This window comes from Colletotrichum acutatum (assembly GCF_030867785.1).
Source record: "Colletotrichum acutatum strain CBS 112980 chromosome Unknown BDZ83scaffold_49, whole genome shotgun sequence".
Taxonomy (NCBI): domain Eukaryota; kingdom Fungi; phylum Ascomycota; class Sordariomycetes; order Glomerellales; family Glomerellaceae; genus Colletotrichum; species Colletotrichum acutatum.
In genome coordinates this window covers 96,535-117,633 of record NW_026849043.1, presented here as the reverse complement: position 1 = coordinate 117,633, position 21,099 = coordinate 96,535, and the positions used below count along the sequence as shown (strand labels likewise).

The following is a 21,099-nucleotide window of genomic DNA, read 5'->3' as shown; positions in this document are numbered from 1 at the left end:
CTACACACCCACGCACACCCACAGCACATCTTGATGGAAGCTTTCCTGCTTCTTGAGATCCTTCCATTTAGGCCTCATTGCAGAGTAGGGAATTCGTCCCGAGCACCACACACTCGATTGAGATATCGAGTTCACGCTTTGGATACCTTGATTCGGAGCTCTCCAGACTCAGGAGGAGCCTATTTCATACATACTTAATTACGGCATTCTCAGAAACAGGCATGTTGGCAGATAATGGGGAACATATGCAGGAGACGTTTGTTGAGAATATGAGGTGCAAACCCTTTCGGAAAGTGATGACATCGACAAGTATCAAACACCTTCCAGGGAAACCAACCAGAGAAATAGTATAAAGTGGCAACCACGGAACTGCCATCAGCTCGTTTACAGGGACTCTGCTGGCAAATTGCCTGAATACGTATGGTACTTTCTGATAGACAGGCAGAGTGAGAGCACCCATCATTAGAGTCCGAAGGAGGTTGAGGGGCAATAGCGGCAGAAAAGCACGTAACTCCCACGAACCATGGCCGAATAGATCAGAGGGCCGAGTCTTCGGATCGGGCCGGGAAAACAAGCTAGCAAGGCCCTTCGTGGGGTTGATCTTCACCAAAGCATACCTCAGGTTAGCCCGTTGATTGCGGAAGTACACGGAATCACGCCAGCACATGTCTTCCCCGTGCTCTCCTAGATCGCTTACTGATGTGGTTTTATCAGGTCGCGGATCTGAGAGAACTGAATTCGGAATAACCTACAATTCGTTGGGACCCCTTTTGAACGTGCGGACTTGTACATGTGCTGGGATATGACACTCATGAAAAGATCGTGAAACCTTATCGGCACAAGATAAGAATTGGACAATAAAATTAGCTCCTTGCCCGGAGGCGCAATAAATGGAATCCTTTCTACCATTCAGAAGACATATCACAAGTGGTAAGACATTGTTGGTTGAGAAAGTTCATTAGGTATAATAAACAGTATACAAGAAAAAGTCATGCCTTGCCGATGCAGGCGTGGTATCATATCTGAGCGTATTCGTCCAATCCATCCCCTGGTAAAACTACCAAATTACCTCCCGTTGTACGCCTGCGCTAGATTCATGGGCGCCATTTTCGTAAACGCGTCATGCTAAGAAAACATTGAATAGTCTCAAAGACAAGAGACAACTAGATATCCACAACTAAACTCTCCGATTTGAATAGTCTAGTAACGGCTGCTGCGCTGCCAGAAGCGGCGACGGCGGTAGGTGGTGTGGGTGGCAGGAGGGGAGTAGTTGTCAACCTTGGAACGCTGCTGGCGGCGCTTGTGAAGACGGCCGCTGCAGCAGGTGAAGAAGACGATGACGGTGCCGAGGAGCAGGCAGATGGCGGCGGCCAGGAGGGTCCAGAGAGCGACATCGTAGTGGGCGGAGCTGCCATTGCCATCCCTGTTGACGTTGCGGCGGACGACGGCGAACATGACCCAGTCGCAGATGAGGGCGACGATAGTGATGATGAAGGCAACGCCCGAGACGAGGGCGGCGAAGAGAGAGCCAAACATGCCGGCGCCGACGGAGAGGATGAAGGCGATGAAGGAGACGCCTGCGGCGACGGGGTGGAGAACCATGACCCGGGTCAAGCCCTCGGCGACGTTGGAGGAGAGGTTGGAGTACTGGGTGGCATCGGCCTCGGCGATGATATCGGTGGGTGAGTAGCCGATCCTGGAACGGCTGCACTGGTCGGAGCCACTAGGAGACGAGTTAGTTATGAGTTTGATTCTATGCTGTGTGAAATTACTTACTAGTCAGAGCCGCCACGGACGCAGTATCCAAAGGTACCAAATGTGATCTCATTGCCGGCGGAAGTGTCGCCCAATTTGACGGTCAAGAGTGAGATGTTGTGCACCACTGGAGCAGAGATGCTGGTGATGACCAGAAGGATCGTTGCTACAAGGAGCAAAAAGGTACCAAAGTGGTGAATGAAGCCGGTGACAGCCATGTTGATTATGGAGATGGACTACTGCCGGATGGCTTAGGTGTAGTGTATGTATTTGGTGTAGGGCTTAGTTGTAAGAGACAAGTGGCGATGGACTACTGATGTGATGAACATGTTCGTGAGAAGAAAGGGAGAGGTCGTCCGCATATAAGCACAAACGTCTCACGACCCCTGGGCCGGCCCCAAGAAACAGGAATTCGCATGATGTGTGCTGTGATCTGTGACAGTACCACACTAGGCACACCGTCCGGGGCCAAGAATGCCGTGTAAGTCAGGGTCCCGGTGCAAGCCAACGAGTGCGACGTCATCAACGTGGCCCAGCCCGGGCCCAAGTTCAAACTTCTCGTGGCTCTGTGGCTCTGTAGGAGAAAATTGGGTGAAAATGGACCCTGGCTTGCGCAAGCATCCCCCGCGCCACGGTTGGTCGGCTCGTCTAGTCGCGTCCAGATTTGTTTAATTGTCGAACAAGCTGGCGGTGGAAAAGGAACGTGGGTTTGGCTCTATTGTGACGTACTATCCAGTTTGTGCCGCTGATTGGTCAGGTCCTCGCGTCGTGGCCGATCTGGGATATTGCAGGTTGCCACTATTCCTTGTTTTTGTGGCTCTGTAATGACGCCACGCCTTGAATGGACCCCGGCACCAAAAATCCAACTCCAACGTCAGAGTCTCGACCTTGTGTTCAGCTGACTACTGCCGTATTGCCGACTCATGTGTTCCTCTGGCAAGAAAAGCACCTGCAGCTCGTCGTCAGGGAGCCCGACTGCGTTGCACTGCTAGCGACGGTCACCAAGGACACCTTCGTCATCGTTCGACAGTCGTTGCAATTTCTGCAATCTGATGTCGGGACATACCGAAATGTCAACGGTCGTCTCGTGGTGTTCTTGACCTTGCACTCAGGGTCTCCCATTCAATGCATCGCCCTGGCCCGCATAATTTTAGGTTAAGCAAGCGAAACTCGAACAGTTCCGTCCGATGATCTGATCCAATCAAGAGCCGTACTTTGACTGGGTGCCATCCCATCTCGCCAATGAGCCTCGTGCCAAATCGTCGCCTTCATCGGAATTTTCGTTTCCGGAACGCTTCAGTGAGCGCGAAACGCTAGAACTCCGATCAGGCTGTAGCTGTCAGATGTTCTTAGGCTTGGCTTATGGCCGTAAAATTGAAGGTAAAGTCAACGCGCAATCGCTGCAATGATGCGTGAGGCGGGTTTGATCGGTCCTCCAGGGACAACGTCTCCAGAGCTTAGACATAGCTTTTGCTGTAAGGAAGTCGCGTACTGTCGCGCCCAATGGCGATCAGGGTTGGCTTTCTTTTAGATGTAGCAGGCCTTCCATGATAGCGGGTGCCTTTTCTTTTCGCTCTCTGCGCTTGATGCGATCGATGATGGCGCGCTTCTTGACATCAACCGATTTCGAGCCGAGTAGAATATCTTCCCATAGCTGACCCCTAGTCGACGATTTCGACTGTCCGCCATTCTCCCAATCCGACAAGCCGTCGGTCATGACATCCTTGGGTAAGGACGCCCTCAATTGAGATGACATGGTTGTTTCTCGGCGCGAAGTCGGCCACGCGCCATGTAAAGGATTGGCTCTGATGGCCGCAGAGTGTATGTAGCTCGGGGCCGGGAAGATGTGCACCGTGAATTCCTTCTTATCGTCCGTTCCTGCAGCGCCGTCCTCGCTCCCTTCCTGGTGATTTGCGTTGGCAAAGGGTCCGGTGATGGCCGAGCCGGTCAGGAACGACTTGACGGAACCGTTGGATCGAGGCATCGCGAGTTGGTACTTGAGCGGGCTTATCTTGACGAGCTCCTTGACTTTCGATTTGTCGCTGAGAACGGATATGAAGGAAGAGTCGTGGTTCTAGAAGCTCATGGTGTCAGCGAGAGAGCCTTCCTTGGCATTGGTTCTTGCGAGACGCAAACTTACTTCCAGCTTCTTGAACACTTCGACATTGGCAAATCTTTGCAGCGAGTGCAGGACGGCGCGTCTCTCGGAGAATCTATTCGGCCTTGGCACGACGGTGACTTGGACCGTCCGCGCAGAAGCCTTGCTGGACAGGTCCTGAAGAACCGAGTATCCGTTCTTAGACATGGCGCTGATTGTATCGTGAATGCGACTCCGTTGACTACGCCGTGTCGTGAACGGGGAGCGCAATTCGGTACGGGAGCTCCGCAAAGTTGTCAAGCTCTGGTGGAGCTTTGACAGTGTCGAAACTGGTCTGCCCCCAGTTGCGCACGGTACCATGCGCCGGGGTGCCCCGCCAAATGGCGGGGAGGCAACGTTCTGCTACTGGAACTTCTAGAACAGCTTGGAAGACGTAGACGTACGCCTCCCGTCTAAACACCTATCTTCAGCAACTCCCGCGAAACAATCTACAGCTCACCGCGAATTCCTATAAGCCGAACGCGAATCATACCTTTGGCAGCGTCTAGACAACGAGTCAAGTATACTACGTCCCACAGACCACACTCTCAACCGCGATCATGGCCGCCATCATCGACGCTGACGACGTGATGGAGCCCACCCTCCAGTCCATCCTCGACCAAAAGTCGCTGCGATGGATCTTTGTCGGAGGCAAGGGTGGTGTAGGAAAGACAACCACGTCGTGCTCCCTCGCCATCCAGCTCGCCAAGGCCCGCAAGTCGGTCCTCCTCATCTCCACCGACCCGGCGCACAACCTGTCCGACGCCTTCAACCAGAAGTTCGGCAAGGAAGCCCGTCTCATTGAGGGCTTCACCAACCTGAGCGCCATGGAGATCGACCCCAACGGTAGCATGCAGGACCTTCTCGCGGGTCAGAACGAGGAGGTGGATGCCATGAGCGGTGGCCTCGGTGGCATGATGCAGGATCTGGCATTTGCTGTAAGCTTTCCCTTTCATGCGTCAGCATATTTGCAGCAAATTGTTTTCTAATGTGGTTTATGTAAACAGATCCCCGGTATCGACGAAGCCATGTCCTTCGCCGAAGTCCTCAAGCAAGTAAAGTCAATGTCCTACGAAACAATCATCTTCGACACCGCCCCGACAGGCCACACCCTCCGCTTCCTCTCCTTCCCCAGCGTCCTCGAAAAAGCCCTCGCAAAGGTCTCACAGCTCAGCTCGCAGTACGGCCCCCTTCTCAACGGCTTCCTCGGCCAGGGCGGCCAGCTGCCCAACGGCCAGAACCTCAACGAGATGATGGAGAAGCTCGAGACGCTGCGCGAGACAATCTCCGAGGTCAACACCCAGTTCAAGGACGAGAACCTGACGACTTTCGTCTGCGTCTGCATCCCCGAGTTCCTGTCTCTCTACGAGACAGAACGCATGATCCAGGAGCTCGCAAACTACGGCATCGACACCCACAGCATCGTCGTTAACCAGCTCCTCTTCCCCAAGAAGGGCAGCAACTGCGACCAGTGCACGGCCCGTCGCAGGATGCAGAAGAAGTACCTCAACGAGATCGAGGAGCTGTACGACGAGTTCAACGTCGTCAAGATGCCGTTGCTGGTCGAGGAGGTCCGCGGCAAGGAGAAGCTGGAAAAGTTCAGCGAGATGCTGACCACGCCTTACTCACCGCCCGAGATGGATGCTTGAATATGAGCTCGTGAGCGGTTTTTGGGAGGCAGCGGTTTGCAGGTGTTGAGAGGAACAAAAACACGACTATGAATATTTGGTTATGACGGGATGGGTAGCATGAGGCGCAAGAGTCACGAGTGGAGACATAGAATACATTCACAAACGATTGATACCCTGGTGATGTGTGCAGGAGACTTGAGTTGACTACCTTGGTGCGTGATATCAGAGTGCCTCAACGCTGAGCACCTACGGCGTAGCTTCATTATCCCAAATATCCCCTGCCCCATTGGTCTGCACTCTGGCAGCGACAGTAAAGTCCAATTGATTCCCTTCCCATCACAGGCACATTAAAAAATTCCGCCCTGCCCCGTTCCCGAACGCCCTTCAGACCATGAAATAGCCTTGTCCAAATTCCTCTTGGCTGTGTGAGGATGGTGTTATGCCGTGTTTTTCCAGAATGATAATGATGAATGACCCCGTGATGCAATGCGTGTCGTCTAGTTTTACAATCGAAGAAGTGGTAGATGGCCATTGTAGGAACCGTCGATTGAGAGGGGCGCTCACAGCTCTCTGTAGTCGCTGGGGCGGACGCGCTTCTGCCGGTTCTGGTGACGGTGAGGGTTCACCGGCCTTCGGAAGTATGCGTCCTCGTCGTTGCTCGGCGGCGTGAAGTTGTGGCGTTGTTGCTGATTATAGCCGCCCATGCCGCCACCGTTCATTCCGCCGTTCATGCCATTCATATGATTCATGCCGTTCATGTTACCGCCGAAGTTGTTGCCGTACATATTGTTGTTGTTGCCGCCCATACCAGGGAAGCCGCCGCCGTTCATGGGGTTGAAGCCGGGCATACCCATCATAGGGTTCATCATGCCCATCATTGGCATCCCCATGTTCATGTTGCCCATGTTACCCATGTTGCCCATGTTTGGCATGTTTGGCATATTGGGCATGTTTGGCATTCCCATGAAACCGTTCATCATGTTCATGCCGCCGAAACCCATCATCGGGTCCATGGGCATGTTGCCCATGCCGTTCATGCCGTTCATCATTGCTTGCTGTTGCTCTTGTTGCTTCTGCATCGCCTTCGGAGCCTTCGGAATCTTGGGGTTCTCCATCAACTCATCAGCAGGGCGCTTCTTGGAGTTGGACTCCACGGACGACGCGCGCTCAGCGGCGGGGCCGGACGGAGCGATGGCAGGAGTTGCTGATGTCGACTTTGGCGTGCCATCGGCTTTCGGGCCTGTTGGCGCTGAGGCAGGAGCCGCTGCCGTGGCCGTAGGGGACTTTTGCGATGTGGGCGATTTGGCGTTTCCGTTGGCTGATTCTGTATTTGTCTCTCCATTTCCCTTAGGCGACGAGGCCGGCGGCGGCGAGGCTGCTGGCGGGCTCTTTGCATCGTTCTTCTCCTTGAGGAACTCCTTCATCTTCTCCGCAGCTTCCTCATCAGCCTTGAGGTCGTCAATCAAGACACCTTCCGTAGAGCAATTAGGGCAGACGAAGTCCGATTCGATGAGAGCATTGGTTATGCAATCATTGCAATACGTCTTCTGGCAGCACGGGGTCTTCATTGGGTCTATGAACATCTTCTTGTCGATAGGACACTCGAGTCCCTGCTCCTGCAATTCTTTGTCTCCCATAGCGATTGCCTTGGCAGCAGACGCTGAAGACTTGGCTTTGGCCTGGAACTGTTCCCATGAAGCCTTGTCAGGCTCAGCGATCACAAATTCTCCCTCGGCATTGACCATGATGCCTGATGGTCTCTTGGTCTCGTCGTCACCACTCTGGGCGAGGGCAACCGACTTGTCCACTGTGCGCAAAAATGACCGCGGAATACCAGTCGTGCGCTTCACACGCGGACGATTGTCAAACTCTGGATCGTCGTTTGTGGGGCACAACTGAATCCAGTGACCTTTCTCTCCACAGCGATAGCAAATGTAGCCATTGGGAGGGTCATGGTCAGGCACGTTTGCTGGCTTCTTAGAACCTGGCTTGAACACAGGGGTTTGGCTGCAACTTTGTTAGAGTTGATTCGTTAGGGCGATCTGGGATGGACTTACTTCGACATTTCCTCCTGTTGTGCCGACCAAGATTCGGTTTGGGCCTGGAACATGGCTGCCATTTTCTCTTCTTCGGTCATGGCATTGTTCATCTGGCTGATGGCGTTGGATGCGGCCTTGGCAGTAGCTGATTTGGTTGTCTGTTCTTTGCGGGAGGAATTCTTCGCAGCAACGGGCATCTTGCCAGAGACATATCGGGCGCCTCGGCCTGCACCAGGCTTGGCAGCTGGAAGGCGACGAGCAACTACGGTCGTAGATCGGGGGATAATGGTCGTATCATCATCGTACTCTAGGAAGGTGTTAGATCGACAGTCGTGAGAAAACTGTTTGCGATAGAACTTACCCTCACTGCCATCCTCGGAGTAAATGGCAAGGTCGAAGTCGGTACCGTCTCCCAAGCCGCTCTTCAAGATGATGTCGCGCTTCAGCTCGAAGACGGAAATACCGGTTCCATCGAACTCAACTCGCGTTGGCTCCTTTTGAGACTTGAACTTGAAGAACACGGAGGACGCCATGATGTCTCGTTTGGTAAGGTCACAGGTGTAGACCGCTATAGATGTTGGCAGCAGTAGAGTGCGCAATCAAGTATTTGATTTGAGTGGCGATGAAGACTTCGCGGGATACCACGAAGACGCAACGCTACCTCAACGTGAGTAGAGAGAGACTTGATGCTTGTAATTTTTCTTCTTGCTTGTGTGTGATGTCTCTTGCGCTTAGCACCTCTCAAGAGTAATGAAAATCAATTCTGATTTACTTGGAAAACAAGGAAATAAGGGTTGCGGAGTGTAGAGAAAGAGTACAATGCCAAAGAGGCCGACACCAGTTGGAGAAAAGTCAGTCCTTTGTGTGAATCCCTCCTCAAATCCAAATCACCTCGACACCTTTCGCACCATCAGTCGTGAAAACCTCAGTTAGCCAGCGTTGGTTTCCAATTCAGTATTCCGATCGAAATGTGAGCGGTCGCGACGGTCTCGCGGCGAGACGCAAACAATCTTGCAGGGAAAGAGTCGGTTGCTGAGCGGGCACTTGCTTCGCTGGTCACCTGGGGCCGAAAAGTCGTTTGGGCGATTGTCGTAAAGTGATGGAATCCGTTGCAAAGTCGTGAGTGGCACCCGTACGTAGGTTTCGGCAAAGCGAAACGCGCGGTCGCAGGTCGAAAGGGAGCGTTGATGGTGATGTTCGTGGCAGGAAAAAGAGGAGTAACGCAAAGGGGGAGAAGACATATAGCCGGCAGTGACTGCAGGCAGACGGAGAAAGGTAGCTGGAACCCACTCTCTGGCCACTGCGACCGACCGGCCTGATTCTGCAGCACCGCCAATTCTGGGCAAGCCTGGGCCAGGTGGCACGTGAGCGTTCGGTTTTCCGGGCAGGTGTTTTTCCGGGCTCTTCATGTCTGTCTGGACCTTCCAGGTTCAGCGAGTTTTAAAATGGTCCCCATCTTTCTTCGGAGGGCACCATCGCAGCTGAGTAATCTCAAGAAACTTCCATCGTCTCCAGGTCCCGTCCGGGCCTCCACTATCTCGGCCGGGAATTTGCCGATAAGATCACGTGCTGTATCACGCAAAAGTTCTTTGGTCTCGGTCCTAGCGCCTCCACCTAGAACGGATACATTAGCAATGGTCAGGTCCCTTCCTGCTGATACGCCGCTGCTTGCCGAAGCGCATTGAGAGAACCCCGCCATCCGGAGCAGTTGTGGGCAGGTGCATGTAGAGGTACTCTCGGTGCAGCAGAATTCTGGTCAGCTCTTTTGCGCCCGATGTAGAAGGTCCAGTCCGGCGTCATGCCCCGCACCTCGTTGTTTAGAGGCCTTGCCCTCCCTCAGACTGCTCGAAAGTTTGTTCCTACAACTCCCAAATCTCTTCCGTGTTGGCAAACCATCTCACAATCTCGCCGTCACTACCTTACTCCAGCTATAAAAGCATACCAAGCTCGAAAGACCAAGATGGCTCCTCAACTCGACGGCTACTTCAAGCAGGTCGATGCCGACACCGACCACTTCATCGACCGCCTCCGGAAGGCTGTTGCGATCCCCTCCATCTCAGCTGATGTTGAGCGTCGTCCCGATGTCGTCAAGATGGGCGAGTGGCTCGCTGCCGAGCTGAAGGGCCTCGGTGCCTCAGTCGAGCTTCGAGAGCTTGGGGAGCAGCCTGACAAGCCTGGCTTGCAGCTGCCCCCTGTCGTTCTGGGAAGATATGGAAGCGACAAGAATAAGAGAACTATCCTGGTCTACGGCCACTACGATGTTCAGCCCGCCGAGAAGACTGATGGCTGGGCGACCGAGCCTTTTGAGCTCTCAGTCGATGACAAGGGCAGAATGTTCGGCCGTGGTTCCACGGACGACAAGGGACCCGTTCTCGGCTGGTTGAACGCTATCGAAGCTCACCAGAAGGCCGGCATCGACTTCCCCGTCAACCTCCTCATGTGCTTCGAGGGTATGGAGGAGTACGGTTCCGAGGGTCTTGACGACCTCATCAATGCTGAGGCCAAGAAGTTCTTCGCTGACGCTGATGCCGTCTGCATTTCAGACAACTACTGGCTCGGAACTGAGAAGCCCTGCTTGACTTACGGTCTCCGTGGCTGCAACTACTACTCTGTCGAGATCAAGGGTCCTGGCGCTGATTTGCACAGCGGTGTTTTTGGCGGCACTGCTCAGGAACCCATGACTGACCTGGTCCGCGTTCTCGGCTCTTTGGTCGACACTGACGGCAAGATCCAGATTCCTGGCATCATGGAGCAGGTTGCCCCTGTTACCAAGGACGAGGAGACTCTGTACGATGGCATTGCATTCACTATGGAGACTCTCCACGAGTCTCTCGGCAGCAAGACCACCATCTACGAAGACAAGAAGTCCACCCTCATGGGAAGATGGCGCTACCCCTCCCTCTCCGTCCACGGTGTTGAGGGTGCCTTCTCTGCCCCTGGCGCGAAGACTGTCATCCCGGCCAAGGTCACTGGCAAGTTCTCAATCCGCACCGTGCCCAACATGGAGGAGGAGGCGACCAATGAGGCTGTCTACAAGTACGTCAACGAGCAATTCGCAAAGCTCAAGAGCAAGAACACCATGAAGGTTTGGGCTCAGCACACCGGCAAGTGGTGGGTTGCGTCGCCCAAGCACTGGAACTTCTCGGCTGCCGCCAAGGCTACCGAGCGCGTCTGGGGTGTGCAGCCTGACTTCACCCGTGAGGGTGGAAGGTATGAATACCATCCTTTAATACCGAAGGACGTCCACTGACAACAGACATAGTATCCCCGTCACCTTGACCTTTGAGCAGGCCACCGGCAAGAACGTTCTTCTTCTGCCCATGGGTAGCTCCACTGACGGTGCTCACTCCATCAACGAGAAGCTGGACAAGCGCAACTACATTGAGGGCATCAAGCTCCTTGGCGCTTACCTGCACTACGTCGCCGAGGAGCCCATTGCATAAATTGACCGTGGATTTGACGAGGTCGCCACGCCAGAAGGCAACTAAGAACCGCGATATCTGCCATAGTATGCAGTGGGGTAACCGCCTTATTGTGTTGCCATGGCGAGTTGAGTACGGCTTACAGGCCGACTGCTGACGGCATATCATGCATGCCGAGAGCGCTGCAATGGACCGTTGGCCAGATGGGGATCAACGGACAGAAGCTCCTGATTTTCAATGCAAGGCTCAGATCACAAATCACGTAATTCAAATACCCAAACAAATTCATGTTAAATTGTGCTCAATTTCGTCGTTTCTAAATGCGGGGTATTAGTGCGTAAAGGGTCAGTCATGATCGTCTATTGTGGTATATAATCCGTGTTCCAGCAAGACCAGATATCCAAACAAAACGCCGGTGAGAGGACAAAGCCTACATGGCTCGGGATATCTCGTGCGTGTAAGTGGTAGGAGAAAAAGGGGGGTATCGGGAGCTTTCAACAAAAGCTCTACTACTTCTTCCGCGCCGTTGCCACTCGGCGGCTCCGTCTCTTCGCCACAACCTCCGGGTCCCAATTTCCAGAGAACATATCCTCGAGGTCATCCTCGTCCTCGGAATCAAACACAACTTCAACATCGCTGTCAGACGCGCCCTTGCGAGCGGTCTGGGCGGCACTGTCGTCGCCGCCGCTATCGTCGCCATTCCGGTCTGCACCATCCTCGTCTCTGCTACCTGCTCCGCCAACCTCCTCAGTCACGGATACCTCGTCCTCTGATGCGTCGTCATCTTCCCCGTCATCAGAATATCCATCATCCCGGACATCGACGTCCTCCCAGCTGCGAAACGGCACCACGCGCTCGACCTCGAGGATGAACTTGCCGACCTTGTACTTTTGGCTGAGCTCTTTGGCGTCGACGTATTTCCACCCGAGCTTCGCGCTGCAGAGGACGCAGGTGATATCCGCGACGACGTGCCAGCCCGTGACGAGCTGGCGGTTTTCGCATTTTCCTATGCGGACGTTGGCGAGGCTGCCCTTGCCTTTTGCGTTTGCGCCTGTGCCGTGGGCGGAGGATGTAGTATTGGCGGAAGAAGGGTTATTTGTGGTGACGGTCGGCGCGATGAGGTAGGCGCGGCCGTAGCGGCCCGTGAAGCCTTTGCTTACGATTTGGGAGGCGAAGGCGATGTCGCAGGAGCAGGTTGAGCAGCGGAGGGTGTCTGGTTGGGTGCGCGCCAAGGAGGTTGCTTTGTTGTTTCTGTTGTTCTTGTTGGTGGTGGCACTTATGGATTTGGACTTGGACTTGGGGAGGATATCTGGTATGCTAGCTGTTGCTGTGGTGGTGGTGATGGTGGCATCTTGGTATGTCGGCGGCGGCGGGCTGTTTGGCGGGGTCGCGGTCTCGTCTGTCGTTGAGGAAGTCGGCGAGGAGCTTAAGGAGGGGACTTGGCTTGCGTCCGGGGTTGAGTCCGGGGACGTTGAAGCTGTTTCTATTTCTGCTGCTGCTTCTGACGCGGACGAGGTCCGGCGCGGGGCGCGGCGGCGGCGGAAGGGGATGATGTTGAAGCTTGGGAGGAGGTAGGTTGGGAATGTGGGACGGGAGACGACGATATTGGGCGCCATCGCGAGGGGTGAGTTTGCGTTAGAACGGAACAAGAAATATGCACCGCGCTTCCGGAAGCCTTGGCCCCGAAGAAGGGGTGGCGGCGATGTAGTCCTCTTGGAGTTTCTTTGTTTCGCTTGTGTGTGTGTGGACTACGGCTTGTTGGAGTTGTAGATGAGGGCGGCGCCGGTGGTGGAGGGTTCTACCATGGTATTCCGGCGAGAGCTCCGGTGGAAGGGTGGATGGCCTTCTTTTGATGTTTAGGGTGAGGAGAGCATGGCTTTGTCTTTTGGTACGACGACGGCGACGATAGCAAGAGATTTTAGGAGTTTCTACTGCCTCTGCTGGCTTGTTCACACGATCTAAATCCTTTGCGACTGGAAAGGGTCCTCGGGAGGTCATGGAATCATGTATAAGGCAAGGCGGGCAAGCAGGAATGAAGGGTCGGAGGCGATTTGGGGTAGGTAAGGTAGGTAGATCAGAGCCCGGCACGTCGGGGCGCAAGGTCGACAGGGAGGAGGGGAAAGGTGAGTGACTGACTTATGGCACGAGACAGTGAGATGGAGGGGTAAAGGATTTTGGGCTGGACTTTTTTCCTTTTGGCCTGGCCTCCGTCCAAATGGTGTGTAACGTGCAGTTTTGCGAGCGAGTGAATGATTCGGGTTATTGGAGGGTAAGGTAACGCGAGGGAAGGGAAGGTAAGGTAAAGCACCGTTACGGCAAGCAAGCAAGCAAGCAGCATGTCACTGTCACAGTCTCTGGCGGGACCCCGCTTGTTTTGCGGTGAGTGGACGATTGTGAGATATCAAAAGGGTCTGGGCGGAACTTCGGACATAGTGGTGTACCTACCTTACCGTACTTGTTGATAGGCAGGTATCTTTACGTGGTTGGAGCTTTGATTTCCGCCCGGACTTGGGATGGAAGAAGAGGGCTTGCTGACACCTGATTCAGATAGACATGAAGGCTGAAGAGGAGCTGTCGGATGGATGTTTCGCCATTGAACACTTTGATATCGTAAAGTAAGACATTGCAAATATGCTACTTACTAACCCGCCTCTCCGGGAGCATCTGCTCGGCGCGCGGCCAGTATCGGAGCAGCGGGCGTTGGTCTTTATTCAGTACCTGCCTTGGGTACAGTACCAGGTATTCAATACATGGGAGATCACTCGGATGTGGTGTACGATCAAGTCATTCGGTCGACAGAGGTTCGAGCTTCCCCACCTGGTCATACCAAGGTTATCACAGCCCAACGCTATCGATAAGATGAGCAACTGCAAGCGTGAGCCGATAAGACCAAGAGACGACGGCCAGGTGGAGTCTTCCCAAGTGGTGAGATTTCCATTTGGCGCCGGCAGTGTGTGTGTGTCACTGTCACTGGACTTCAGACTCCACCGCTGGGTGGGTGTGGATGATCACCTCATTCGACCTCCATCAGATGTGACCCCTCTTCCTCCAACGGTTGTGCGCAAGACGGGAGAGAAGGGGTCCCCACCTTTCTTCATGTCGTTGGAGACTCAGTGAGCACCGGTACGGATACGGATGGAGAGGCTTCTAGAAAACGGGAAATCCCAGATATGGATGTTTCGAGTTCCAGAGGTTATTGTTCGGTAGCTTTGAGGTTTGCGGGGATCGAGGCCGTCACAAGTTTCTTGCAGCAGCACCCAGCTCATAGACTCTTTGCAATCGTTATCTGTGGACTAAATCGCCTCGCAGCTTTCGCTCGTTTTCGGTGAGGACGTAGTGGGGAGCGTCAGATGGTCCGTCGGGCAGTTAGCTGCTGACTACCAGAGACCGGCGCCGATTCAGATGCGACGTCTCTACCTAGCCCTTTGACTGCACCCAGCATCAAGATAGACAGTTGCAGCTTCGATGACAAGTAGACGCTTAATTGCTATTGTTACGAAATTAGTAGATCAACTTTGACTCAATGACCCAAGACACCAAAAGAAATTCATGTTCGTCAAGGTATTCATAGTGCACACTTTCCTTTCGAGAAAGAGGATGCTGCGGTGGATGACTCGCAAATCATGGATGTGGGGGATAAAACGGTCAAGTGACCCGAACGGAAACACGGGCCCCAGTGAGCCCAAGCAAGCTAGTTGCGGCGCTGCATGGCATTTTTGGCTGGCATTGACAAGGCATCCTGCAATATTGCCCATGGCAAAGTGTGAATATAGACCAACCACCGTAACACCTTGTGCTCCGGTGGCCTGCTCGCCCGTCACGATTGCGATGGCCGAGAAAACGCGGCCTCCGACCATGCCGGGGCTCCGGCTGAAAGGGGAGCAATCCGTGCAGGCTGGTTGCAAACTTGCGGCATCTTACGCCATCGTCATATGAAATGTTTGGGCTATCCACGGCGGACGTCTGGAATACAGCACTGTGTACGTAGTGAGCTCAGCCAGAGTTTCGAGCTTGGGGATGGTAGGCTGGCCTCTCGCAAACCCTAATTATCCTGATGATGGAGGACCCCGACATCTCTCTGCGGTTATGTGTCACTTGTATATGCGACGATCGACGGCCGTGTGCTTGAACTGCTTGCGTAATATTACCTCACTTTCGTAAGTTCATGATTCAAAAAGAGGACCAGCTATCGGACCACCGTTTTTTCATCCTTGTGGAAGCCCATCAGAGAGTACGGATAAAGCACTGTGATACTGTGAGCGCCAGGAAAAGGAACTCATCTGTCTGACCGTTCCCGTCCAAGAGACGATAACCCCAAGTTCTGGGTCGGGCTAGGGTGGCTGGGCAGCATGGGCTCGGTTTGGGGGGATTGACCACGTGCATGTGAAATGCAGCCCACGGCCTCGTTCGATTGGCAGAGGCCGCAGGAGAAGCAGTCAAAGTGCCAAGCGCCGTGCCGGGCCCGGATTGGGAGCGTCCACCCGAGTCGGTTGATTGCTGGCGGGAGACTACTAGTGACAGTAGAATTGGGGCATCTCTGACTGGTCTGTACGGATAGATGCAGATAGGCTTAGATGCGTATAATTGTTGAAGTCTGGAGACAGAAGCATGCAACTGCTTGAAGTCAGTCAATGAATCAGTACCCAATGAGTAGGCAAGGTAGATCGTGAACCACAACTGGCCGAGAAACAACAGCCAATGCAATGCAGCCCAAGAAACAACGTGCTTTGCTTCCCATACCGCCTCATACGTAGTACAGTGCAACATTGACGGCTGGCGCATTGCAAAGGGCTCCAGCCGGTTTCGTAAGCCTAGACCAGTGGCCCCCCAATGGACCGTGGACCATGGACGCCCCCTTACCAGCGAGGACAATGGACAAACTGGAACCCTCTGGAACCTGTGGACAGAGACAGCTGATGCCGATGGTGATCGTGGCGAGCAAGCAAACAGATCATGGAGTACCGATGTGAAGTGACGAAAGGAAAGGGACCCTGAGGATTGCGATTGAGTAAGATCCAAGCAATTGAAAGCCTGAATTGACGTGGACGGGATCAATGGCATTGACTGCATTGGATGGTGAGGAGGAGACATGGATGATGGGTGATGGAATCCGAGGAAAGAAGGGGGAAGGGTGGAGATGCCATGGCTGATTATGACTGTTCCTTCCCTTGTATCCGTACGCAACCCAGTACTGTGTAGGTTTTCCCACTGGACCGGTGGGCTTGGCCGCTTTTTTTGGTGGCTGCCACCCCTTGAGACTGCCGTTGTGGCCCATTGGAAAGTGGCACGGCACGGCTGGGTGGTGGTTGCTGCGTGCTGCATAGTGGACAGCCCAAGTGGTGGTCCCCTTGGCTGGGCTGCTTTCTCCGCCACGCTAGACGTTTCCACCCTTTATTTTTTTTTTCTGTAGGAGAGAGATATGGCCTTTCCGCTGGGTTTTTATTCACCACTCCGCCCGCCGTCTCTTCCAAATTCCCCTCTTCCTATCTTCCCCATCGCAACGCTTCACCGCCGATATCCTGTTCGCCTCACCCGCAACAACCGCCGTTCGAATAAACAAGGACAAAACATCAACGCAAATCCTCGCCCCCGCGCTACTACATCAACCAACCTACACATATCGACAGCCTCATCAGCTAAATCAAGAAAACCCACACCACCTTTTCGAAAAGAAGACTACCATCGTCGCTACTTGACTCTCGCCTCACTTTTCAACCACCAATCACCAAACTCATCGACGAACCGGTTCCGATTTCCCGAGAACCGACCTCCCAACCCAATCCAACCTCAACACCAGATCTTTAGCTACCAAACCCCCGAAAATCAATCGCAATGGCGCCCATGAATCAGGTCAACAATTACAGTAGTAGTAATTATGGTGAGGCCATTGTCCGTCAGGCCAATGTCCTCGCCAGCTGCTACATCGTCGATTCCGCCGCGACTCTTCGCGGTCTCCACTACTGCACTACCGGCGCCGCAGGTATGTCGCATTCTCCCATTCCACAGCAGCACAAGCACATGTTTCTCTCCTTCCTTCCTGCTTCCCCCACGTATGCCCATCTTCAGCCTCAAACTCGTAGATACGCCGCCGATCACTCAGGGTTCTTGTCTCTTGTAAACTTCTCATCCCCTATAATCCCCGCACACTTGCATCACCCGTCTCCGGAAACTCGGTAAACTACATGGATCATGGACTGACATATCTTGGAATCAACAGGGGCCGAGTGGTATTCCTGAGGTCCCCTCCTCAGGACTACCATCCCCTCCTTCAAGTCCCCCCCTCGCGGCCATAACGGCATCCAACGAGCTCGCTCTGCTTCCCAAGGCCAGCAGCAGCAGCTCCAAGAGGCGCGATACCGTGCCCGGCAAGAGGATCAGCCGTAGAGGGGGGGCAGCACTTTCGATCAGGGAAGAATGTGAAAGGTTCTTTTGTGAGTCCATGAGGGCTGTGTTCCGCGGTGAGACGGACACTGGCTCGCGTGGCTCCGGCCTGCATCAAGGTGCTTATTACTACAACAACGGCAGCAGTAACGCCAACAATATGCTGCCCACTCCGCCGCCAGACGAGGACTTGGCCGTTCAACCACATGTCCCGTTCGGGGGACGCGGCGGGGACGGTGCGGAGGGCTTCACGGCCCCTGCCGCACCGGCCCCGGCCACCGCGTGGTTGGAGGTTTGGGACTTTGCCGGCGGCGCGAGTTTCAGGGCCTTTGTGGCGGACGATGGGGCTGAAAAGTCCCTGTTCGCTTTATTTGACAGGAATGTCATTGGACGTGACCTGAAGCCTGCGTATGTCACACACACCCCCATCTGTCTTAGACCTCGTCACACGAAGAATTCCTGACTAACATTCCTTCTAGACTTATGGCGCTGATGGAGCTGGTCGACGGACCGCTCAACTGCCAACACCTGGTCGTCTGCATCGACCGGGCTATCGAGGAGGAGGATGCAAAGTCGCTGATGAAGAGCCTGCAGTGGATCGGCTTCGAGCTGACTACGCTGGATCAGTGGGCGAGAGACGTGGACGTGACGAGCAACCAATGGCTGTTTATGAGCATGGAGATTTAGCATTACTTACCCCGGACAGCCTTTCATCGTCCGCGTTCTGTTTGGAAGGGGGTTTCCCCTTCCTCACTCATCAGTTCTTTGAGCTTGGCAGTTGGGGAGTTTTTGCTTTTTCTGGCGTCTTCGTCTCTCGTCTTTTCCAATGTTCGCACGGCATCGCGGGCTATTTTCTTTGCTTGGAGCAAATGCTTTCTTGCTTGGGGTACGCACTTGGGTCTTTTCTTCTTCGTTACACAAACGGCTTGAGCTTGGAACAAAACAGCAAGATACGGGATTCGTGTTGGGAAAAGGAAGGAACCGCAAAAGCATTGAACGCAAGGAGATTCGAGTCTCGTGTGTTTTGGGCATCTTTCTCCTCGCATCTGTATCTGCACGCTCAAATTTGTAGGGCTGTTTCTTTTCACTTATTCTTTAGGCTAGTGTTGTCCATCATAACTAGTCAAAGGGTATACATTTGGGACTTGAAGCAATTACTTTATCGAATTGGGGATATGTTCTTTTCTCTCTTCTCTGGTGTTTGAATCGCAGGGGCTACTTCATGTTTGGCAGGAATAGCACACAAAAAACATAACCACGGAATCAGTATGAAACCACCATGTGAGGAAGTTTCTTTCTTTGTATGTCTAGCATTCGGGCGAGTGATTGGCATCACCACAAATTCAACTCCAGGCTTTTCCGTAAAATAACCATCACTATCAAAAAGGTTTCCGAATCTTCTAAAGTGCTCTTTTGTCTCTTTTCTCACAAACGGCTGATCGTCATCCTCCCCCTCTTTGGGCCCAAAACGCACAAGAGGGACAAGCAACGCTTGACGTCCCCCCCCCCTTTCCTCCCTCCATTCCAACTACGGTACCCAAAGCTCAAGACAGCATGACGCTTCAAATGGTCTCCTCAAACTGCCTCACCTTAAGCCCCTTGTCGGCCAAGAAATCCTTGACCTGCTTGACGGTATACTCCCCGCGGTGGAACATACCCGCACCCAGCGCGGCATCCGTCGTCGTCTTGGCAAACACCTCTTCAAAGTGCGCCGGCTCGCCCGCGCCGCTGGACGCGATGACCGGGATCTTGACGGCGGCTTTCACTTGAGAGATGAGCTCGAGATCGAAGCCGCTGTTGGTGCCGTCCTTGTCGATGCAGTTGAGCAGAATCTCGCCGGTGCCCATGGCCTCGACGGCCTGGGCGAGCTCCACGACGTCCATGTCGCGCGTCTCGCGGCCACCCTTGATGGTGCAGGCGTACCAGCAGTACTCCTCGCCCTTGGGGCCCGGCGTGGACGTCTTGAGGATGTTGTGGCGCGTGGCGTCCGTGTTGGGGACGTAGACGCGCTTGGGGTCGACGGAGACGACGACGGCTTGGTTGCCGTAGGCTTTTGAGATTTGCTCAATGGCCGTGTTGCCGAAGAGCTTGCGTCCCGCGCCGTAGTATTCTTCGGCCGCGAGGACGGCGTCGGAGCCGATGGAGACTTTGTCGGCGCCGGATTTGAAGTACATTGTCGCGATCTCGAGGGCCGAGACTTTTGTGCCATCCGTGTCGACCGTGTCGCGGATGCCGCCGCCAATGGTGAGCGGGACGAAGACGGTTTCCGAGGTGCGGCGGAGGATTTCGAGCATGGGCACGTCGGCTAAGGGGCAGTCGCGGAAGCTGGTGATGTTGAGGAAGGTGACTTCGTCTGCGCCCTGCTCGTAGTAGCGGCGGGCCATCTCGACGGGCTTGCCGAGGTTGCGGACGGCGCCGCCGTCGGACTTTTCGCGGACGTCGTATTGGTCGCCCTTTGTTACGACGAGGTCGCCTTGGTCGTTTGTGCGGACGTCGAGGCAGGCGATTACGCGGCGGGTGAGGCCGTCTTGGTAAGTGGTGGTCTCGGCGGCGGCGGCGGCGGATGGTGTAGCAACCGCGGCGGCAGCCAGATTCGCGGCGCCGGAGCCGTCGAGGAAGGCGCGGAGGCAGCGCAGACCTGCAGCGCCGGACTTTTCGGGGTGGAACTGCGTCGCAAAGATATTACCCCTGGCGAGGGCGCCGACGAACGTCTCGTTGCCGTAAGTTCCCGTCGCGACGGTCCACCCTTGGGCCTCGAGCTCGCCGTGGACGTAGGGGTACTTGTAGGTGTGGACGTAGTAGTATTTCGAGTCCGGTCTCAGGTCGTAGAGGCTCGCGCCGGCCGTGTTTGCGCTGTTCCAGCCGATCTGGGGGACGGACTTGGTGGAGGCGTCGAAGCGGTCGAGGCGGCCCTTTACAACGCCGAGGCCGGGGACGTCGGGGTCCTCGAGGGAGCCTTCGAAGAGGGCCTGGATGCCGACGCAGATGCCCATGAAGGGCTTGCCTGAGGCGATGTGGGCGGAGATGGCGGGGAGGAAGCCGGCTTGGGAGAGTTGGGAGAGGCAGTGGCCGAAGTGGCCGACACCGGGGAGGATCAGTTTCTGGAAGGGGAGGAGAAGGTTAGTTCGCTGAAGACTTTCTCAACGGGTATATCGAGACCAATTGCTTACTTCTGCTGAGGGAACATCTTCCGGCCTTCTAATCCACTCGACTTCGTAGCCGACCTTCTCGATGGCGTTCACTAAGCTGCGAACATTGCCCGCGACGTAGTCCAAGAGGTGGACCTTTGGCATGGTAGGCAAACTGGAGGATAAAGCGTGTGTTGAAGGGTTGGGTATATTGCAAGTCTATGGAACAGAAAGTAGATCAAAGATTGAGAACGAATGGAATGCGACGTTATAAAGTATCGTCAATCGACGAGGGATGTCAAGTTGTGAGTCAACAGAGCGAAGTCCGATTGTGAGTCGTAGGGCGTCGTCTCTGGGAAATTTACTTGCGATAGCGGGGCAGAGGGGTTGTGACTGTGAGCATGGAAAGTCCAGCAGTTGCCCCGCACCAGCGAGCAGCGGCCCCTGTTCAATTGACCTCTGGCCTCTGCCAATCTGCCGTAGAATTGACTGGGGGCGGGCGGGTAAGCTTCTTTCCCTTGGAATGGGAATTCTGCAATTATCTTCAACATCGAAGCTTCAGCAATTTTTCGACGTCGCACATTCTTTCCGCGATGTGCTCACAAC

General features: G+C 54.5%; 9 protein-coding genes across 9 annotated transcripts; 3 read left to right on the top strand and 6 right to left on the bottom strand.

Annotated features, from left to right (window-relative positions):
• Nucleotides 1-65: 65 nt before the first annotated feature.
• On the bottom strand, nucleotides 66-928 carry BDZ83DRAFT_622137 (uncharacterized protein). The gene is made up of 2 exons (XM_060508312.1): nucleotides 715-928; nucleotides 66-622 (listed from the first exon to the last, which is right to left on the bottom strand). The coding sequence occupies exons 1-2, from the start codon at nucleotides 907-909 to the stop codon at nucleotides 185-187; spliced, it is 633 nt and encodes a 210-aa protein (XP_060364718.1). The 5' UTR covers nucleotides 910-928; the 3' UTR covers nucleotides 66-184.
• Nucleotides 929-1,212: 284 nt separating this feature from the next.
• On the bottom strand, nucleotides 1,213-1,973 carry BDZ83DRAFT_529721 (pH-response regulator; the record flags this gene model as incomplete). Its single annotated transcript, XM_060503319.1, has 2 exons — nucleotides 1,213-1,723; nucleotides 1,777-1,973. Coding segments are annotated over 2 exons (708 nt in total), but the record flags the coding sequence as incomplete, so codon positions are not given.
• Nucleotides 1,974-3,265: 1,292 nt separating this feature from the next.
• On the bottom strand, nucleotides 3,266-4,060 carry BDZ83DRAFT_578113 (uncharacterized protein; the record flags this gene model as incomplete). Its single annotated transcript, XM_060505089.1, has 2 exons — nucleotides 3,266-3,829; nucleotides 3,896-4,060. The coding sequence occupies 2 exons, from the start codon at nucleotides 4,058-4,060 to the stop codon at nucleotides 3,266-3,268; spliced, it is 729 nt and encodes a 242-aa protein (XP_060364716.1).
• Nucleotides 4,061-4,285: 225 nt separating this feature from the next.
• BDZ83DRAFT_699838 (anion-transporting ATPase) lies at nucleotides 4,286-5,703 on the top strand. Its single transcript, XM_060511420.1, has 2 exons — nucleotides 4,286-4,830; nucleotides 4,900-5,703. The coding sequence occupies exons 1-2, from the start codon at nucleotides 4,453-4,455 to the stop codon at nucleotides 5,539-5,541; spliced, it is 1,020 nt and encodes a 339-aa protein (XP_060364715.1). The 5' UTR covers nucleotides 4,286-4,452; the 3' UTR covers nucleotides 5,542-5,703.
• Nucleotides 5,704-5,946: 243 nt separating this feature from the next.
• On the bottom strand, nucleotides 5,947-8,291 carry BDZ83DRAFT_329766 (DWNN domain-containing protein). The gene is made up of 3 exons (XM_060502408.1): nucleotides 7,924-8,291; nucleotides 7,581-7,869; nucleotides 5,947-7,530 (listed from the first exon to the last, which is right to left on the bottom strand). Exons 1-3 carry the CDS (start codon nucleotides 8,093-8,095, stop codon nucleotides 6,084-6,086), a joined length of 1,908 nt encoding a protein of 635 aa, XP_060364714.1. The 5' UTR covers nucleotides 8,096-8,291; the 3' UTR covers nucleotides 5,947-6,083.
• A 1,231-nt stretch (nucleotides 8,292-9,522) lies between these two features.
• On the top strand, nucleotides 9,523-11,005 carry BDZ83DRAFT_719755 (peptidase family M20/M25/M40; the record flags this gene model as incomplete). The annotated part of the gene is made up of 2 exons (XM_060512209.1): nucleotides 9,523-10,772; nucleotides 10,825-11,005. 2 exons carry the CDS (start codon nucleotides 9,523-9,525, stop codon nucleotides 11,003-11,005), a joined length of 1,431 nt encoding a protein of 476 aa, XP_060364713.1.
• Nucleotides 11,006-11,493: 488 nt separating this feature from the next.
• Nucleotides 11,494-12,600, bottom strand: BDZ83DRAFT_578084 (yippee zinc-binding/DNA-binding /Mis18, centromere assembly-domain-containing protein; the record flags this gene model as incomplete). The annotated part of the gene is made up of 4 exons (XM_060505084.1): nucleotides 11,494-11,700; nucleotides 11,809-12,015; nucleotides 12,091-12,243; nucleotides 12,424-12,600. 4 exons carry the CDS (start codon nucleotides 12,598-12,600, stop codon nucleotides 11,494-11,496), a joined length of 744 nt encoding a protein of 247 aa, XP_060364712.1.
• Nucleotides 12,601-16,859: 4,259 nt separating this feature from the next.
• On the top strand, nucleotides 16,860-18,052 carry BDZ83DRAFT_719753 (ornithine decarboxylase antizyme; the record flags this gene model as incomplete). Its single annotated transcript, XM_060512208.1, has 3 exons — nucleotides 16,860-16,964; nucleotides 17,202-17,773; nucleotides 17,845-18,052. 3 exons carry the CDS (start codon nucleotides 16,860-16,862, stop codon nucleotides 18,050-18,052), a joined length of 885 nt encoding a protein of 294 aa, XP_060364711.1.
• An 875-nt stretch (nucleotides 18,053-18,927) lies between these two features.
• Nucleotides 18,928-20,658, bottom strand: BDZ83DRAFT_651988 (imidazoleglycerol phosphate synthase; the record flags this gene model as incomplete). Its single annotated transcript, XM_060510494.1, has 2 exons — nucleotides 18,928-20,466; nucleotides 20,536-20,658. The coding sequence occupies 2 exons, from the start codon at nucleotides 20,656-20,658 to the stop codon at nucleotides 18,928-18,930; spliced, it is 1,662 nt and encodes a 553-aa protein (XP_060364710.1).
• Nucleotides 20,659-21,099: the final 441 nt, after the last annotated feature.

Bases quoted from the DNA above. Each gene is read 5' to 3' on its own strand.
- BDZ83DRAFT_699838 (XM_060511420.1), top strand. From the start codon at position 4,453: ATGGCCGCCATCATCGACGCTGACGACGTGATGGAGCCCACCCTCCAG. The intron at 4,831-4,899 runs GTAAGCTTTCCC...TTATGTAAACAG, and splicing joins TGCAGGATCTGGCATTTGCT to ATCCCCGGTATCGACGAAGC.
- BDZ83DRAFT_329766 (XM_060502408.1), bottom strand. From the start codon at position 8,095: ATGGCGTCCTCCGTGTTCTTCAAGTTCAAGTCTCAAAAGGAGCCAACG. The intron at 7,870-7,923 runs GTAAGTTCTATC...ACACCTTCCTAG, and splicing joins CTCCGAGGATGGCAGTGAGG to AGTACGATGATGATACGACC. The intron at 7,531-7,580 runs GTAAGTCCATCC...ACAAAGTTGCAG, and splicing joins CAACAGGAGGAAATGTCGAA to CCAAACCCCTGTGTTCAAGC.
- BDZ83DRAFT_622137 (XM_060508312.1), bottom strand. From the start codon at position 909: ATGGTAGAAAGGATTCCATTTATTGCGCCTCCGGGCAAGGAGCTAATT. The intron at 623-714 runs CTGATAAAACCA...CAACGGGCTAAC, and splicing joins AGTTCTCTCAGATCCGCGAC to CTGAGGTATGCTTTGGTGAA.